This window comes from Oncorhynchus nerka, linkage group LG23 (assembly GCF_034236695.1).
Source record: "Oncorhynchus nerka isolate Pitt River linkage group LG23, Oner_Uvic_2.0, whole genome shotgun sequence".
Classification (NCBI taxonomy): Eukaryota; Metazoa; Chordata; class Actinopteri; order Salmoniformes; family Salmonidae; genus Oncorhynchus; species Oncorhynchus nerka.
Window position 1 is genome coordinate 27,091,852 of NC_088418.1, and position 20,256 is coordinate 27,112,107.

The 20,256-nt window shown below is 41.0% G+C and overlaps 2 protein-coding genes across 3 annotated transcripts in view; one reads left to right on the plus strand and one right to left on the minus strand.

Annotated features, from left to right (window-relative positions):
* LOC115106622 (7-methylguanosine phosphate-specific 5'-nucleotidase-like) lies at window positions 1-16,780 on the plus strand. Of its 2 annotated transcripts, XM_029629530.2 has the most exons (10): window positions 1-221; window positions 1,302-1,376; window positions 3,061-3,159; window positions 7,925-7,994; window positions 8,237-8,283; window positions 8,410-8,495; window positions 8,680-8,769; window positions 13,884-14,046; window positions 14,575-14,775; window positions 15,172-16,780. In XM_029629530.2, exons 1-10 carry the CDS (start codon window positions 219-221, stop codon window positions 15,286-15,288), a joined length of 951 nt encoding a protein of 316 aa, XP_029485390.1. In that variant the 5' UTR covers window positions 1-218; the 3' UTR covers window positions 15,289-16,780. The 2 variants fall into 2 exon arrangements, with proteins under 2 accessions (XP_029485390.1, XP_029485392.1); XM_029629532.2 differs by lacking the exon at window positions 1,302-1,376 and having other exon boundaries at window positions 2-221.
* LOC115106621 (peptidyl-prolyl cis-trans isomerase FKBP10-like) overlaps window positions 16,543-20,256 on the minus strand; it is a 13,800-nt gene continuing 10,086 nt past the window's right edge. The window contains exons 8-10 of the mRNA XM_029629529.2: window positions 20,042-20,184; window positions 17,754-17,917; window positions 16,543-17,308 (exon numbers count right to left, since the gene is read on the minus strand). Coding sequence (XP_029485389.1) covers window positions 17,123-17,308; window positions 17,754-17,917; window positions 20,042-20,184 — 493 coding nt within the window. The 3' untranslated portion in view covers window positions 16,543-17,122. The remainder of the gene's footprint in view (window positions 17,309-17,753; window positions 17,918-20,041; window positions 20,185-20,256) is intronic.

Here is a 20,256-nt window from a genome sequence, read left to right on the forward strand (position 1 = left end):
CACTGTTTACGTTAGTCTGTTTCAGAGGGAGGACTGCAGGTGCAACAAGATGTTGACATGTCAAGAAATCTAGCTGGCAAGCTAGCTAGCTAACAGTATTATTTTTCTGATTAGTTGTAGCATTTACTCAAACCAACCTTTCACTGATGTATTGCAAATTCGTATGTTTGTTGCTCACTGCACACCAGATTGTCTAGTTGGCTAGCAAGCGTCTGAAAATGGTAAGTGTCTCGGCCTGTTAAATATCTAACGTAGCTAGATAGATAGCATTGCCATTGGCTATTCCTATGCACTGCTGGCAAGATTGCACAACAAAAAACAAGGGACACGAGTTCTAATGGCTTACCGAGAGAAACATCTCGTTGGTTTGCGTTATTTTGGATAGCAGTGCAAGGTAACCACACACTTTGCTAGGTTAGCTACGGTTGTTTACTATATTGTTTTGAATTGGAATGATGAGCACAACGTAATAATGCCATATTTACCAAGGAAGGGTGTTAAAAAGTGAGGGAAATATAATTTATTGCAAACATATTGAAATGCTAAAAAAAATGTTATCAAACTACAGAGAACACACAGCTAGTTATTATATCTAGCTAGCTATGTACATGCCTATAGTCATGTTATTACTGACAGAAGTAATTGACATTATCTCAATTCATATTGGCAAATGTTTGTATTGGGGCACAGAGTACAGTCATTCTACTCAGGGTATCTTGAGTAGAATGACTTTTAAACGGTAACTCCACCACGTTTCAACCTCATTTTCATTATCTCCAGAACATCGTCAGGGTCAACATATGTGAAAACGGTACATTTCTACGTTTTGTAAAAAGATATATAAAGTTTAAAATGTAAAAAATATATTTTTTTACGTAAGCATTTCACTGTTAGTCTACAACAAAAGTTAAGTTTTAAAACAGTGATTTTCAAACTGAGATTCGCGGAGACGTGCGGAGCAAGATAATACCATCCCTTGGGATAGAAACCCGTTGCAGGTTTGAAAATCATTAAAAAAAATCCTACCCTTTATCACAGAGAATCATTATTTTTGTAACCTTATCTTTTTAAACACAGATCATAGAAACACATTGTTTTCACATATGTAGACACTGGTTTGGTGCTGGAGCTGATGAATGAGGTTGAAAAGTGCGGAAAATGCTCTTTTAATATAAATTGGATAAGCTAAGCATGTTTTTTTCCCGCTCTGCCTTGAGGCATCAGTGACTGGATGACGATGTCTCCTGTTCCATGAATTCCATTAATTAGCCAATTACCTCTCTCCCTGGTTCTTTGCTCAGATATACCACATCCCCTGGATATATTTGCCAGTAAGGACTGTCCTAGCAATCTGGCACCAGCTGACAAAGTCTGAGGTCAGACAGCTTTCTGTTCTATTGTTGTCCACTGCTCTCCTCTTTACCCATGCCTAGTACAATTTATTCATCCAAATCCATCTCTGCTATTCAGTAACTGCATGCATTTTGTCTTGACAGTCTCTCCTTTGTAAATACAAATGCATCTAAACTGTTCGAATTCCACACTATTTGTAGCCTATTAGAATGCACTGTAATTGGTGATTTGGGAAACGCATGTCGTTGGAGCATGTGTCGATACTGATAGGATCGAAAGAAAGGTAGTCATGCACTTGGATCAGGCCTTAATATTTGAATTATTTCACAATACTTGACGACGTATCAGCTGCTAGAGAGATATTACCTCGTCTGCAAATATTGAGGTGGCTTATTCTAATGCTTACCCTATAAAAATTCACTAAATCACCGATTTGGCACATCATTGCGCACATGTTAGGCTACACATCATTAAATATATTGAGATTACAGACAGTAGCCTACAAGTAGCTAAATATAACTACATTTATTGAACATGAAATATGATTGAAATAGGCCTATATTTTATTGCAGTCATCTCGGTTTTAATTTGAATACATAATATAATATAGTTGTTTGTATCAATTGCAAAGACATTATTTTTATTTCTAGTCAACTTTGTTCTGAAGTTGTCGGCGGTCACGGAGATCTTTTGTGTATAAAGTGACACGGGAGGGCAAAAAAAGTGTCGAAAGACGCACTTAGCTATTCTACGAGTGGTCAGAGGCAGGTTTTAGATTACAAGTGCAGCGTTAATAACGATGGTTTTGGGAAACAGCTTTGAGATTTAACAATGCTCCTATGAGGTTCAAATGGTGAACTTAGCCTTATAATAAGTTAATAACTGCAAACTGTGTGGATTTGGAAGAATTGTATCCTACCCTCCTATTTTGCTCTTTAAGTCAACCTAGGCTGTGTAGTAGCTTTGTAATAGCAAAAATAGGTATTTCTGTGTAGTCTAGTATTACTAACTTGGAAGAAATCGGCTACATTTTAAGAAATGCAGGCTTCGTAGTTGACTAGTAAATTAAAAGCAATTAGCTCAGCATGCAGAGTGGTGCATGATACATAAAGGTGTTAACGTGGTGGCGGGAGTAGTATCTCAAAACGAACCACAGTGTATTCAAGTAGGCCTATGTGGGTTAGCGTTGTCCCCTGTTTTCTACATTTGTCCTTTTGCGCCCCCTACTGTTTAATAGCACCAATAGCACGTGTGGGATTTGTATAATTATTTTGGATTCAGACCCTACTAAAGATATGTGTGTGAGATTTCGGGAGGTTGAAATACGGGCTTTTTAATTCAGAAATAGCCTCGTACAATTTGTTTGCGATTTTATAGAGCCGCATTCATCTTATTGTCCATACTGAACACATTTCACTAATCCATTCATTCCAATTGAATAGTGTTGATTTGCCCTGTTGATTTACTTCTGGCCAGTGATTGATTTACTTCCGGACGATTTGTTTTAAGTTTCATCATAGGAATGTTTTGGTACTGTAGTAAATGCATTACTTTATTCATGAATTAGCAGTGTAGAGCCTTGTAGTATAATCTACTGACTCTAGTCCCCCCACCCCTCTGTCCCTTGGCCCTTCCTTCCTCAACCCCCACATGGAATGGTCCCCACTGGTACAGGTATTCAACGCCTGTATTCTCCTTGTTCCCTAGATCCCAGAGCTGGCCAAGGCCTCTGTGCTAATGAGGGACCGCAGCAGAGTGGAGGAGACCATACAGGCCATGCAACGAGCCGGGCCAGATGCCCTCCAGGTAACCACTGGCCAGAAGTACTGTATACAGGGTCAAAGGTCACTTAGATCTAGCCAAAAAAAGCACACTGCAATAGCTCCCCACAAGAGTGTTTGTGTGTATGAGTAGAAATCTAGCAAACACTTCTGAGTACCGTCCGTGACGATAGGGGAGGGGTCGCACTCACACAATAACAGAGGGGGCAGAATACTGTGGCCCTGACGGCACAGCATAATCATAATGGTCTGACTGCACCGAGGTGCCGGGGAAGAATGGTCTCCACGGTGGACCAGCGTGTGTGTGTTGTGGGGAAAGGGGGGTATCCAAGCTCCATCAGCCAGGACTAGACATTGGCTTATCAAGTCTTTCCATCCCTGCTCAATTTTGGTGCGCCTCGCAAACAGCTACAATGGTATATGCATTCTAGTCTTTGAGCTGGGCTCGGGGATGGAAAAACTGTTCAAATAAAAAAAGTGTTGTCACATGCTTTGTATACGACAGGTGTAGACTAACAGCGGAATGGTTACTTACACACCCTTCCCAACAATGCAGAGAGAGAAAAAAGAAATAGTAAAAATAATAGCAAGGAATAAGTACACAATGAGTAACAATAACTTGGCTATATACACGGGGTACCAGTACCAAGTCGATGTGCACGGGTACGAGGTAATTGAGGTAGATATGTAGGTAGGGATAAAGTGACTAGGCAACGGGAGAGATAATAAATCAAATCAAAGTTCATTTGTCACGTGCACCGAATACAACAGGTAGACCTTACAGTGAAATGCTTACTTACAGGCCCTAACCAACAGTGCAATTTATAAGTAAAAAATAGGTATTACGTGAACAGTCGATAAGTAAAGAAATAAAAACAACAGTAAAAAGACAGTGAAAAATTACAGTAGCGAGGCTATATACAGGCACCGGTTAGTCGGGATAATTGAGGTAGTATGTACATGTAGATATGGTTAAACTGACTGCATATATGGTAAACAGAGAGTAGCAGTAGCGTGAAAGAGTGGGTGGCGGGACACAATGCAGATAGTCCGGGTTAGCCAATGTGCGGGCGCACCGGTTAGTCGGGCTAATTGAGGTAGTATGTACATGAATGTATAGTTAAAGTGACTGCATATATGATTAACAGTAGCAGCAGTGTGATAAACAGTAACAGCAGCGTATTGATCAGTCAAAAGAGTTGTTAAAAGGGTCAGTGCAGATATTCCGGTTAACTATTTAGCAGTCTTATAGCTTCGGGGTTTAGAAGCTGTTCGGGGTCTTGTTGGTTCCAGATCTGGTGCATCGGTACTGCTTGCCATGCCGTAGCAGAGAGAGCAGTCTATGACTTGTGTAGCTGGAGTCTAACAATTTTTAGGGCCTTCCTCTGACACTGCCTGGTATCAAGGTCCTGGATAGCAGGGAGCTCGGCCCCAGTGATGTACTGGGTCATACGCATTACCCTCTGTAGCGCCTTGCGGTCGGATGCCAAGCAGTTTCCATACCAAGCGGTGATGCAGTCACGGAGATGGGCTAAATACTGTACACTGCAATAAGGTCAGAGCAAAAACCAAACCATGATGTCGAAGGAATTGTCCGTAGAGCTCCGAGACAGGATTGTGTTGAGGCACAGATCTGAGGAAGGGTACCAAAAATCTGCAGCATTGAAGGTCCCCAAGGACACAGTGGCCTCCATCATTCTTAAATGGAAGAAGTTTGGAACCACCAAGAATCATTATGGGGTATTGTGTGTATATTGAGGGGGGGAAGATTTAATCAATCAAGGCTTTAACATAACAAAATGTGGATAAGGTCCAAGAGGCTTCTAAACAGCTTCTACCTCCAAGCCATAAGACTCCTGAACATCTAGTCAAATGGCTACCCACGACTATTTGCACCCTCCCGTCTCCACACCACTACCACTCTCTGTTGTCATCTATGCACAGTCACTTTAATTTCACTCTACCTACATGTACATACTACCTCAACTAACCGGTGCCCCCGCACATTGACTCTGTACCGGCACCCCCCTGTATATATTGTTTTTTACTGTCACTCTTTAATTTCTTGTTACTTTTATGTCTTATTCTTATCTGTATTTTTTGAAACTGCACTGTTGGTTAGGGGCCCGTAAGTAAGCATTTCACTGTAAGGTCTATCTATACCTGTTGTATTCGGCGCATGTGACTAATAGAATTTGATTTGAAAAAGTAAAGGGGTCTGAATACTTTCCGAAGGCACTGTATAAATGGCAAATTGTCGGATACACAAAAAGATAGACTGATCTCCCTGCTACTGAAGCAGGAGCCAGAGGGCCAATACAAAGACGCGTCTATAACAAATAAAATAAAGTAAGGGAGGCCCCTCACCATTAAATGTAGCGACACAAAAATATTGGCTAAATGTATTGCTCATAGAATTCTTACAAGGAAGATATATGGGAGACAACATTAGATACCTCCTAGAAATAATGAAAACTATTAGAATGCAGGGAAACCAAGCGTAATATTTATAGTAGGTTTTGAGAGAACATTTGATTCTCTACGTCTAGAATCTGTTTAAGTGCCTGGATTTGATACATTTTGGAGAATCTCTCATAAGATTGGTAAAAGTCATGTACAACAATCCTTTATGTAAAATAATAAGTAACGATTCATTCTCTGAGAACGTTGAATTGTCAAGAGGCGTAAAATAAGGTTGCCCTCTGTCACCATACCTACTTATTATGGCCGTTGAACGGCTAGCTTTAAAAATCAGATCTAATGATAACATTAAGGGGTAAAAATGTATGGATTAGAGACAGAAGTATCCATGTACGCCAATGATTCAAGTTCTCTTGAGGACCCGGATACTTTCTCTAGTCTAAAACCCAACTATGATAAGTGTACTGTTAATGGATTGGGTCTCTAAAAGATGGACTTTAAATGGCCATGTTGTCTCCAGATTTAAATGGTGAAGTCGACGTGCTTGGTGTACATATCCCGGAAATGTTGAGCGATCTTGCAATCATTAATTTTGATAGAAAACTTAGCAAAACAGATCATCCCGCATGTTGAAACTACGGAGAGGGAAACGCCTATCCATTCACGGGAACATTACCCTGTTTAATTCACTAGTGATATCGCACTTTACATATTTATTAATGTCTCTACCGACTCCTGAATAATCTTTTTTTCAAATCATGCGGGAATTTTTTCCCACCCACTTTATTTGGAATGGCAAACCAGATAAAGTTAAACGAGCATATTTATATAACGGACATTCGTTTGGAGGGTTAAAACTATTAAATAATAAGGCATTAAACCTCTGTCTTAAAATGTTGGTACAATGGAGGCTTTCTCTAAATCCCAACTGGGGTCGATCCTATGTTTTAAGAGGGATGTCTGCCTTTTTACACATTAAAACGGTGGATTGACAATGGCAGATCTAATATTACAGCAAATTATATGGCTAAACTCGAATGTACTGACAGAATATTTTTTTTGGGGGGGGGGGAATGTACAGAAGGATATGTTTTTATTTATTTAACTAGGCAAGTCAGTTAAGAACAAATTGTTATTTACAATGATGGCCTAGGAACAGTGGGTTAACTGCCTTGTTCAGGGGCAGAACGACAGATTTTTACCTTGTCAGCTCTCTAACCACTAGGTTACCTGCCGCCCCATTAATGAAGGATATTTTAAACAAGGATGGTAAAATGATGTCACACAAGCAACTAACAACAGTGTATGGAGGTGTATGCTCAATACCAAATTATAACCAACTCAGAGCGGCTCTGACACAAAATTGGAAGAGACCATAACTTAAAGAAGAAACTAAATAATTAGCCTCTGCCACCTCTTAAAAATCATAAATGGCTTAAAATTAGTATAAATCAAATGTACCAGTTCCACTTAAAGTCAAAAGGTTTGGCAGCAATACCGTATAACGTTCAAGTCAGTTAGGAACAGGTCTTTGATGTCCCAATACCATGGCATCGGATTTCTGAACTGATATATTAAACAACAATTGACACATCAATCAATCCGTTTCAATTTAAGCTGTTATGTGAAATACTTGCTCCAAACGCAATGCTCAATATATGGGGCATTTTAACAGTCAGTGTAGTGCAGACTCTGCCACAAGGAAACATAATCAATAGAGCATTTTCTCTGGTACTGTCCTTTGGTGGCTCGCTTAAGGAGTCAGGTCCAGGAATGGTTGTTATGTCATAATAGAGTTCTGATGGACCTGCAAACCGTATTGATAGGGAATCTGAAAAACTACGATCAGTCAATAGGAAATTATACTTGGTTAAAGTATATATTTTTAGGGCAACATCGGTAGAAATGTTACAAATAGGGAGGTTCAGGACCCTCGTAAGACATCAAAGTAAAATGGAGGGATGTATTGCAAAAGGAAATAGCAAAATGGCGTTATACTGGGAAATCTGGGTTAATCTGGACATCGGAAGGTTGGAGTTAAGATCAGAATGAATAGTGGATTGGCTGCTGTGGGTGAAAATCCAGCACTTGCAGAAAAAGTGATTACCTGTACCTTACATGTGAAAATAGCTTTAAGTAGCAGTAGAAGTATTGTTGTCCGTTAGTTTACTCCAATCAGGGGAGGAAGGGTTGTGGGGGTATAAATACATTTAAAAAACAAGGGGGATTATAAGTAATGCAAACAATTCAATTGATAGAACCCACAATCCACCCTGCAATATTAAAGCTGATCTATAATAATAATAATAATTCAGTGAATGTGTATGAGTGGAAAGGACTCCCTTCTTAGCAATGCCTGGTATCTACAGGTGATCTCGGACTTTGACATGACCCTCAGCAGATTTGCCCACAACGGGAAGAGGTGCCCCACCACTCACAGTGAGTACACAGGTCCCCATCACCAAGACTTGGGTCGTGTTCATTAGGCACCAAGGGAAGAAAACCGAGGGTCCTAGATTTGTCCAATAAGAAACTCATTTTAATTTTTCCTTACAAAACGTTTTCTGTTGCGTGCCATAATGAACACTACCCTGGATCCCATTATAAGTGATTTACAAAAGTAGTTATTTTGAAGTGCAATTAGATATTGTCCCTTACCATTTTCTTTCCCGCTGTTTAAGATATACTGGATAACGACTTGCTCATCAATGACACCTGTAAGAAAATGGTGAGTACAATCACAAAACCAGGAGAGGACTCAGTGTGTTCCTCTGATGAGACAGTAGGAAAAAGTCCATTCTCTATTGAGATATTTTGTTGTGTTGTCTCTCGCACGCTTTTCCCTTCCATGTAGATTAGGGAGTTGTTGAATACCTACTACCCTATTGAGATCGACGCAACTCGCACCGTTGAGGAGAAGCTTCCTCACATGGTGGAGTGGTTAGTGACTGGCAGTATCCACCTCACACTACACCTAAACATATTCAGCCTCTCTTTCTGGTTTCATGCCAAATAGTGTCTACCGTACAGTTGAATCTAATTTACATTTTTCATGTGAATGTTAGGTCTCTAAGTGGTAATTTAAGTGGAACATTAACTCAGTATCCTGAGTTTTTCATTGCAGGTGGACCAGTGTCCATGAGCTGCTGATCCAACAGAAGATCAGGAGGGACCTGCTGGCTCAGGCAGTGAAGCAGTCCAGTGCCATGCTCAGGTCAGATCACTGTAGGACTCTGAACACTCCAGGGTGAAGTATTTATGGGTCCCCATTAGCTGCTTCCAAGGCAGTTATACAATTTTATAAACATTACAACAGATTTCACAACACATGAAATGTGTCCCCTCAGGCCACTACTCTACTACCACATATTTACAACACAAAATCCATGTGCACGTGTGTGTATAGTGCGTATGTTATGATATGTGTGTGTGTCTCCACAGTCCCTACTGTTCCATAAGGTGTATTTTTAACTTTAAAAAATAAAAATGGTATCTAATTTTACTGCTTGCATAAGTTACTTGATGTGGAATAGGGTTCTATGTAGTACTGTGCTCCTCCTGTAGTCTGTTCTGGACTTGGGGACTTTGACAAGACCACTGGTGCCATGTCTTGTGGGGTATACATGGTTGTCCGAGCTGTGTGCTAGTAGTTTAAACAGACAGCTTGGTGCATTCAGCATGTCAATACCGCTCACACATACAAGTAGTGATGAAGTCATTCTCTCCACTACTTTGAGCCAGAAGAGATTGACATGCATATTATTCATGTTAGATCTCTGTGTACATTTAAGGGCCATCCGTGCTGCCCTGTTCTGGAACAATTGTACACTGAACAAAAATATAAACGTAAAGTGCTGGTCCCGTGTTTCATGACCTGAAATAAAAGATCCTAGAAATGTTCCATACACACAAAAAGCTTATTTCTCTCAAATTTTGTGCACAAATTTGTTTAAATCCCTGTTATTGAGCATTTCTCCTTTGCCAAAATAATCCATCCACTTGACAGGTGTGGCATATCAAGAAACTGATAAAATGGCATGATCATTACACAGGTGAACCTTGTACTGGAGACAATAAAAGGCCACTCTAAAATATGCAGTTTTGTCACACAACACAATGCCACAGATGTCTCAAGTTTTGAGGAAGCGTGCAGTTAGCATGCAGTTAGCAGAGCTGTTGGCAGATAATTTAATGTTAATTTCTCTACCATAAGCCACCTCCAAAGTCGTTTTAGAGAATTTGGCAGTACGTCCAACCGGCCTCAACTGCAGACCACATGCAACCACGCCAGCCTGAGACCTACACATTCTTCCCCTGCGGGATCGTCGGGGGAGGGAGGGTTGCTGAGGAGTATTTATGTCTGTAATAAAGCCCTTTAGTGGGGAAAAACTCATTCTGATTGCCTGGGTCCCCAGTGGATGGGCCTATGCCCAGTCATGTGAAATCTATAGATTAGGACTTTATTTATTACAATTGACACCAAGCAGTTTAGTCTCCTCAACTTGCTCAATTTCCACATGATTTATTACAAGATGTAGTTGAGGTTTAGTGAATGATTTGTCCCAAATACAATACTTATTTTTAAAATTATTATTCAGGACTAACTTATGTCTTGCCACCCATTCTGAAACTGACTGTAGCTCTTAAGTGTTGCAGTGATTTCACTTTCTGTGGTATCTGACGTGTATAGTGTTGACTCACCAGCATACATAGACACACAGGCTTTACTCAGAGCTAGTGACAGGTCATTAGTAAAGATTGAAAAAAGTAAGGGGCCCAGACAGCTGCCCTGGGGAATACCTGACTCATGTTGGAGAGGCTTCCATTAAAGAACACCCTCTGTGTTCTGTTAGACGGGTAACTGTTGATCCACCACACATGTTTTTCCAGCAGCAGATTATAATCGATAATGTCAAGAGCTGCACTGAAGTCAAACAAAACAGCTTCCACAATCCTTTTATCAATTTCTCTCAGCCAATCATCAGTCATTTGTGTAAGTGCTGTACATTTTGAATGCCCTCCCTATAAGCTTGCTGAGAATCTGTTGTTCATTTGTTTACTGTGAAATGGCATTGTATCTGGTCAAACGCATTTTCTTCCAAAATATTGACTAAGGGTTGGTAACAGGCTGAAGTCTCCCCTAGGTACAGGGATGAGCTTCCTCTCCCTCAATCCTAACCTTAAACATAAGTTGGGAAAATGCTGACCCAATGTCAGCGTCAAGGGGTAACTTCACTCTACTCCCAACACACCCACACTATGCTCAGTATCAAAAGCGATAGTTCACAATTTTGAAGTTTAAAGAGTGACTGCCATTAAAAAGCAACAAATCGAAGCAACCGTCACCCTATTAAAGAAGCCAGGTAAGGACCCACTAGACTGTGGTTCCCATAGACCAGTACATTTACTAAATTGTGACTCTAAAATCCTTTCTAAGATTTTAACAAAAATAGTTGGAGGTAGTAACATAATTCATTAATCCAGATCAAACCGGGTTCATTAAAGAATGTCGAATATAAGACGACATCTGAATATGATCAATTACTCTAAAACCCAACTCAAACTAACAGTTATACTATCTCGAGATGCAGAAAAGGCATTTCATCACGTTGACTGGGTCTTTCTTTCAGCAACGTTAAAGAAGTTTGGTTATGGGGAGCGCTTTAAAAAAAAAAAATGGATAGAGTTGACATATTCAAGTCCAAAATCACCTGCTAGAACTACAATGAGCAAATCGTCAAGGAGAAGCTATTCAAAGTGCCATAAACATTCATGGTTTGCAGGTGGGGCCAAATGAACACAAGATATCTCTATATGCAGACAATGTCATCCAGTACATAAGAGGCTGAGACGACGATTCCAAATATATTCAAATGAATAGGTGAATAATAGTTCTACATCAGGCTGTAAAATGATCGTTGGTAAAACTATTGCTATGGTGACATTCGGTGATGCAAGTATCAAAGACAAGCATGCGTTACTTGTATTAATATTACGTCAGACTTTGGGAAACTATATGCTTTGAGCTACCCCCGTGTGATTTAGTAAAATCACTGAAGATCAAGACCGTTGGATGCCCCTCCCTATATCTCTAGCAGGTCGGGTTGTTTCGGTGAAAATGAACGTCTTACCAAGAACGCTTTATCTGTTTTCAATGCTTCCTGTTAAAACCTTTACTCGCCTATATGCAGCAATAGGCACATTTTTTATGGTAAAATAAAAAGGCTCGTATTAGTTATTTTAAAAAACGACAGCAGTTCAAAGAATTGGGTGGGCTTGGCCTCCCTAACCTTAAATCATAGAACTGGGCGGCACAACTTAATCACACAGCATCATGGATTCAACAACCAAAAGGATTTGTCATGGCTTGAAATGAGAGTCCTGTTTCTATTGACAGGATTAAACAAAACCCAATTATTACTCTTACATTGAGGGAGGTTCAACGCCAATATAAACGGAGTAATGACATGTCTAGACACTCTCCTATATTCCACAACCCAGCCTTTTCTTCCTGTTACTATGTCCCAAGGATTTAGGGAATGTGAAGAGGGCTTTGTAGAGTCTCAACTATTCAAAGGCTCAATTTTGAAATAATTTCAGGAAATCCAGGAGGAATTCATTATATCCCCCCCCAAAATGTTTATAGGTACCTTCAAGTAAGGCAATTCATTGTTACAAAAAATTACTGAGCTGATTACTCCTATTGATGAGATGATTTGAATTACTTTATCAAGGGGAAAACATTGGAACCGTTTCAAATGATTATCACAATATCCTTAACATGCTTATATTATCTTTAGATTATTTTAGGAACTCGTGGCAGGTGGAAATACAGGTCCAGATATCAGAGGAGAGTTGGGGGAATATGGAAAACGCTATATAAAACCACAACATGTAACCGAACAAGGGAGTTTCAATTCCAAGTACTAGATCATTTTTTAAAGCCCTGACAAAACTTAATACAATGAAAAAAGGATTGTTTTGGAGACAGTGTGGACAAATAGGTACTTGATCACATATATTTGAAAATCAAGTATTTTTGGTCTGAAATTCTCCATGTTATACAGGACATCACAGCTATTATTATTCAACCAGACCCATATCATCTCCTCCTAGGTATTGTTCCTGTGGATACACTCCAGTCCTCTCCAGTTCAATTGATATATTATGTTTTAGCAGCAGCAAGGAAATGTGTGAAAAAATGAACTTACACCCTCAAAAGATATGTGGTTAGGTCTATGCGGGGAACTTGCTGACATGGAGAGAATTCCATCAATCTTGGAACAGAGACAGCATAGGTATGAATGTGTCTGGTCAGAGTTCCTGACATATCGTACTGGTCTTATTCTGGCGCATCTGGTGTCTTTCTGTGGCTTAATCCAAATTGTATTCTTATTCAGACACTTGCAATATTTGCTCTATATAGCCAAAATGTACCCTTAATAACATGTGAATGTAATTACGCTCCCTTGCAAGGATACGTTGTATGTATGGTACATGTTCTTTATGTGCTCTTGAATAAAAAATGCAACAAATCCCTTTGAAAACAGCCTATATAAGTCAAACAGTTTTTCTAGTGTCAGAATTGACTACAAAGTGTAAATAGGATCATTTTGGTCATAAAGTCAATCTTGTCTGAAACGGATTTTGGAACAGTCGGCCGTCACAATGGGTTAACGAAGGTTGGGGTTTTGATTTGACAACGTCCAGTTGCCCACTAACATGGGGTGAACAGCGGCGGTGATTGCTCTCTATCCGATACATAGACAGTGAGACGGACCTGCCCAGCAGTTTCGACTTTGTTTACATAAGACAACACATCACACATTTTTTTTAACTTGAGAAATACTGCACCAAACAAACACCTTTATTTAGTTGTAAAATAGTGCAACTAAAACATCCGCGTTAAAAATGTATAAACGAATGACAGATTTCTTAGATTCATTCTGGGGATTTTGAGGAAGTGAAATAGGCTGCCGTGTCTCATGGGGGATGAATATCAGTAACCAAACACACCTACAAGACTGAAATCAAATTTTTCTAATGAGCAACAGAAAAGCACATGCAAATCGGCGTGTTCAGTGGCTCGTTAACCTTATATACCATTTACCTAGGGGAGGTGTTGATTGTTTTAAGTCAATTAGCTGGTTATTTAGCTGGATCCAACATCTTCGTGTTAGCATTTTTAGTGCTACTAGAAATGCTAGTGGAAACGGATTGTCTTTATCCTTATCGGTTACATCAGTGGTGGTTGGGTAAATAAGGCAGGAAAATGGGACACTGATGAAGAGGAGAATTAGCAATGATGATATTTCCCTGTCTCTGTAGGGAGGGCTACAAGGTGTTCTTCGACCGGCTGCAGGAGCAGCAGGTTCCTCTGTTGATCTTCTCGGCTGGCTTGGGGGACATCCTGGAGGAAGTGATCAGGCAGAACCACGTCTTCCACCCCAACGTCCACGTCATCTCCAACTACATGGACTTTGACCAGAGCGTACGTTTCTTTCTTTACTGTTTGGTTCATTTTGAAACCAGTCTAGCATCGAGTGTAATTATGTGTAGTATGATGTGTGCCTAATGCAGCGTTTCCCAAACTTCCCAAGGGTGGGCAAGTTTTGGATTTTGCCCTCGCACTACAGAGCTGATTCAAATAACAAACTCATCAAGCTTTGATTATTTGAGGAAGCTGTGTAGTGCAAGGGCAAAAACCAAAATGTGCACACCTTGGGGTCCCCAGGACCGAGTTTGGGAAACGCTGGCCTAATGCCTATATGGAACTGCTAAAGTGATAGTTCACACACATTACAAAATGACATATGTCCTAAAAGCGGTCTATGGACAGGGAGATGCAGCAATCCACACTTTGGTTTTGTTTACCTAATCACTTTAACCAATTTATAGCATTTTTGGCCTTTAACCAATGCAAGTACACATTATGCCCAAATTCACAAAATGTCTCATGTTTTTTCCCCCCAAGCTCAGCAATCCGTTGACCACTAGTGCGACCCATGTCTTCCTGTAGGGTGTACTGCGGGCGTTCAAAGGTCAGTTGATCCACACGTTCAACAAGAGAGAGGGCGCTCTGCTCCACGCGGCCCACTTCAGGGAGCTCAAAGAGCGGCCCAACGTGCTACTGCTAGGGGACTCTCTGGGAGACCTCACCATGGCCGATGGGGTGGCCCACACTCAGCACGCCCTCACCATAGGCTTCCTCAATGACCAGGTGGGTGTTGTATGTCTTTGTGTTGCCTTTTGCAAACCTGGAAGTGGTGAGGATTTAAAGGAAGTCCGTTTTGTATAGGAACTTTGAAAGGACATACCGTTGACTTCCAATAAATGTTGTACATTTCCCAGAAGTACACTGTATTAAACTTCATGAAATATTCCTTCAATCTGTTAGTGCTGCTCATCTGTATTCCTAACCGTGTATGTAAGGTGTTGAAGCATTGTGTTAGCTGGATACTAGGGCGTCAGGTAGCCGGTTCGAATTCCTGAGCCGTCTAAGTGGAAAAAAATCTCTGTGCCCTTGAGCAAGGCACTTAACCCTAATTGCTCCTGTAAGTCGCTCTGGATGAGACTATAATGTAAAAATGGACTGACTGTTGTTCCGTTTGGTCAGGTGGAGGAGAGGAAAGAGTCATACGTCAACTCATACGACATCGTCCTGGTCAAGGATGAAACCATGGACGTCCCCAACGCCATCCTCAACTACATCACCACTGCGCCGGCCAAGTGAACCGCCGTGAGGACGCAACGAATCACGGGCCAAAAGTTAACCTAGGGTCCGGTTACTTCCCGTTTGCACAGGCGCCAGGACTCAACCGCCACGATGGACGACATCACAAAGAGAGGAAGTTGACCCTTTGTTGACCTTTACAAAGCTGCATGCACCACAATAATCCTCAGGCACCTTCAAACCAATTCAACACCTCAGTGACATTATTTTAAATGAAACCACCTTGTTTCACGTGTGGGGTTGGTGCTGCAAATCCCATCCACTGAAGCCCCTTGATTCTGTTAACCTAATGTTTGTACCGATTTACTGTATGTTTCTATGGTGTCTCTACTCTAAGGACGAGCAGCTCCTTCCATTTGGAGAAGTGGTTGATTTTGTAGCTAAGTTAAAGGCCAGCATTCTGATCGCGCTTTGTCGGCTATGCGCCTTTTAAAGGTGAATGCCGTCTCCACGCTGTTATGGGAGAATGTTATTCACTTTATTTTCCAAGGCGCAGGGCTGTGTAACGAGCATCCACTGTATCGCCCAGTAAGTATTCTAACATGAGAGAGTTGATCAAGTGATAGTGTGTGTGTGTATATGAGACTAGTCTTAATCTAAATGTATATCTATACCCATCCTCTAATTTGTGAGGCGCAATTCTTTTTTGATTGTCAAGTGTGGATGCTGCCCTATGCACATTTGACCAAATGTAGTATATAAATGTATTTATTTGGTTGAACAAGTACTGTAACAGATGAAATGGTTACCTCACGAGTCACTCTGTGGGAGTTCAGTAGAACATTGTCAGTGGCAAATGCTTATGCTGCTAGAAAAGCTCCTTGACAATTAAAGGGATGTTTCACCTAAATGTAATATGGTCATGCAAATTATGACATTTGGGAGAAATGTCCCTTTAACCACTATTTTGCACTTTTTTTTTACAGAGGTATTGGTTTCCTTGTAGGCAGATACTTTCAAACTGGATGTCTATATAAGCTGAGATTTCCCGGCATCCTAAAATAATAGTGCTTTAACTATTATTCACATTTCAAATATATGTCAATGAACACTTGTCTTTTGACCTAACGAAGGGTGAAGACAGTTGTGAACAAAACAAGATGTGTTATTTTGTGGTTTTGTTTTTTTAATCTACATTTTAAATACTTTCCAATACTGCCACCTAGCGGGCATTTTCAAAGGTATCCCTGCATGTAGTTTGTAACATTTGATTAGTCTCTGACATTTACATCCTGCAACAAAAAAAAAGAGATGTTTATTTTTCTAAAAATGGTTTTATTGGTGTAAACATCAGATCAGGAACATATGGTGCTGGTTTGGTAGGTTGATTTGTCAACATGTAATTTTTTTTCTTTTCTCTTCACATCCCTTTATCAAACATGACCAAATAATGCAACACATATTATTCTTGTAAGACTCTTTACCCACCATCTAAAATGTATGACAACTGTTAAGGGATCACTGTATAAAAAAGGGTCTCTCTTGGAATATTTTACGGTGTGTGTGTGGTCCATCCCTGAGAGAGAGAGAGGCTGTGGTCCGATTCTCGAATATTCGAGTAGATCTACCCTTGTCACCGAACTGTGCACTTGTTCACTCCAATCCAATGCTTTATATTATAAATCCACGAGGTGGAGTGAACGAGTGCACACTTCGGGGCGGAGAACTGGAACCAGTGTGTGCGCGCGTTAGATGCAGACTGACTGATCTACAAATCCCTTTGTATCCTAAATAATTACTCATTATTTGTAGATCAGTCAGTTTGCTCAGTCGGTGACCAATTGCTGCACAAAATGTATGTCCTTGAACACAACCAACGTGTGCACTCTCCTCATCACAACTCCTCGTGCATCCTCTCTTTGTCCTCCTCCACCTTCAATTTGAGCTCCTCGGCGACGATGACCCCATCCTTGTTGCGGTCCTGGTTCCTGAACATGTCAGCAATGATCTCTTCAGGGTCCACCCCCGGCTTCATACGACCTTTGCCCTCCGCCACCTGCAGCATGATGAACTCTCCAAACTGGATGAAGCGAGAGAGAGAGAGAAACGAGAGCGTTGTGTAGAGGAGTAGCAGCCATGTTTAGTGTGAGTCATGACAAATGACCGCTTGACCATTGTTTTACATGAACATGTCTGCAGAAGCCCTTTGGTTTGGCTAATTAGGTAGTTAAATATGAGATCCCAATCAAATATGGTAATCCTCAAAAGGGTGGGTTTTCGTGTACAGTCAACTCCTAATTAATGCACTTGGGACTAGTGTGACACCGTACAGGTGGGCACTAAACCAGCGATCCAGAGTATGCAGTTATCAAGAGCTATAAAACGAATGTCATTGAATTGGGACTGGAAAAATATATTGCACTTAAATGGAGTAGACGGTACTTTATAACTACCATCAATATTATTGATGGTCTGATCCATCTATTTTCTACTAGTCTATTCCAGCTGTGCTGTAGATAGCATACCTCCTCTATGGGCACCTCTCCGTTCTGGTTTATGTCCATGGCCTGGAAGAGCTCCAGCGGGGCGTCCTCCACCCACACAAACAGGTAGCCCTCCGGCACGCCCTTCTGCAGGTCCATCAGCTCCAGCTCAAAGTGAAGCACTGCACTGCCTGGTACACCAGTGGCTGGGAGGAGAGGAGGCGAGGCAGTGAGTGAGTGTGAAAGAGCAACACCAGTATGTGTACCTGCGTAATACTTTATTGTAGCCCTCCTTTACGTATCCATTCTTAAAGCCTTTATAACAGCTACATAAAACATAACATCTGCCGGTTCTCTAATGTCAATGCAGCTGTTAAAGAGGCTTTATGAATACATAAATAAGTGGGGCTACAGTAAATTATGACCTGCACCTGAAATGCCTTTATGCATGAGTGTCTCACTAGTGCAGACATGAGTGAACATGGTGTCACTTTGAAATGGAACGGAATCAAACACATGGAACCCAGGTGTAGACTAATAATGAAATGCTTACATACTTACGTGCCCTTCCCGAACCATGCAGAGACAAATTTATTTTTATTTTTTACATACACTTAGGTTGGAGTCATTAACTCGTTTTTCAACCACTCGACAAATTTCTTGTTAACAAACTATAGTTTTGGCAAGTCGGTTAGGACATCTACTTTGCGCATGACACAAGTAATTTTTCCAACAATTGTTTACAGACAGATTATTTCCCTTATAATTCACTGTATCAGATTTCCAGTGGGTCAGAAGTTTCCATACACTAACTTGACTGTGTCTTTATACAGCTTGGAAAATTCCAGAAAATGATGTCAGGGCTTTAGAACCTTCTGATAGGCTAATTAACATAATTTGAGTCATTTGGAAGTGTACCTGTGGATATATCTCAAGGCATACCTTCAACCTCAGTGCCTCTTTGCTTGACATCATGGGCAAATCAAAAGAAATCAGCCAAGACCTCAGAAAAAAAAATGTAGATGTCCATAACTCTGGTTCATCTTTGGGAGCAATTTCCAAACGCCTGAAGGTACCACGTTCATCTGTACAAACAATAGTATGCAAGTATAAACACCATGGGACCACGCAGCCATCATACCGCTCAGGAAGGAGACGCGTTCTGTCTCCTAGAGATGAACGTACTTTGGTGTGATAAGTGCAAATCAATCCCAGAACAACAGCAAGGGACCTTGTGAAAATGTTGGAGGAAACATTTACAAAAGCATCTATATCCACAGTAAAACGAGTTCTATATCGACATAACCTGAAAGGCCGCTCAGCAAGGAAGAAGCCACTGCTCCAAAGCCGCCATAAAAAATGCCAGTCTACGGTTTGCTACTGAACATGGGGACAAAGATCGTACTTATTGAAGAAATATCCTCTGGTCTGATGAAAACAAAAATATAACTTTGGCCATAATGACCATCGTTATGTTTGGAGGAGAAAGGGAGAGGCTTGCAATCCGAAGAGCACCATCTTAACTGTGAAGCAAGGGGGTGGCAGCATCATGTTGTGGGTGTGCTTTGCTGCAGGAGGGACTGGTGCACTTCACAAAATAGATGGCATCATGAGTTAGGAAAATTATGTGGATATATTGAAGCAACATCTCAGGACATCAGTCAGGAAGATAAAGCTTGGTCGCAAATGGGTCTTCCAAATGGACAATGACCCCAAGCATACTAACAAAGTTGTGGCAAAATGTCCTAAGGACAACAAAGTCAAGGTAATGGAGTGGCCATTACAAAGCCCTGACCTCAATCCTATAGAACATTTGTGGGCAGAACTTAAAAAGTGTGTGCGAGCGAGCAAGGAGGCCTACAAACCTGGCTAAGTTACACCAGCTCTGTCAGGAGGAATGGGCCAAAATTCACCCAACCTATTGTGGGAAGCTTGTGGAAGGCTACCCGAAACGTTTGACCCAAGTTAAACAATGCTACCAAATACTAATTGAGTGTATGTAAACTTCTGTCCCACTGGGAATGTGATGAAATAAATAAAAGCTTAAATAAATCCTCAACTATTATTCTGACATTTCACATTCTTAAAATAAATTGGTGATCCTAACTGACCTAATACAGGGAATTTTTTACTAGGGTTAAATGTCAGGAATTGTGAAAAACTGAGTTTAAATGTATTTGGCTAAGGTGTATGTGAACTTCCGACTTCAACTGTAATGTGTTTGTGCTATTATACTCCAGCTGGTGCATTCTTAGTTGAGGGAGCGTATTGTTTGTGTTTTATTGTGGCCCTGTCCTCCCCTGATGGCCCATGGTGAACGCCTTTCTCACCTCCTTTCTCTCCGTGGCCCAGGTGGGGGGGGATGATGACAGTCCTCCTCTCACCCACACACATGCCCCTCAGACCCTCGTCCAGACCGTCAATCACTTTGTCCGCCCCCAGCACCGTGTCCTGCAGGTTGTCATAGTCACCCCTGAGCACAAGGGACATAAGCACAGGTAAGGGAACGTAAAAACAACATATGGAGCATGTCTGTCAACTGCAT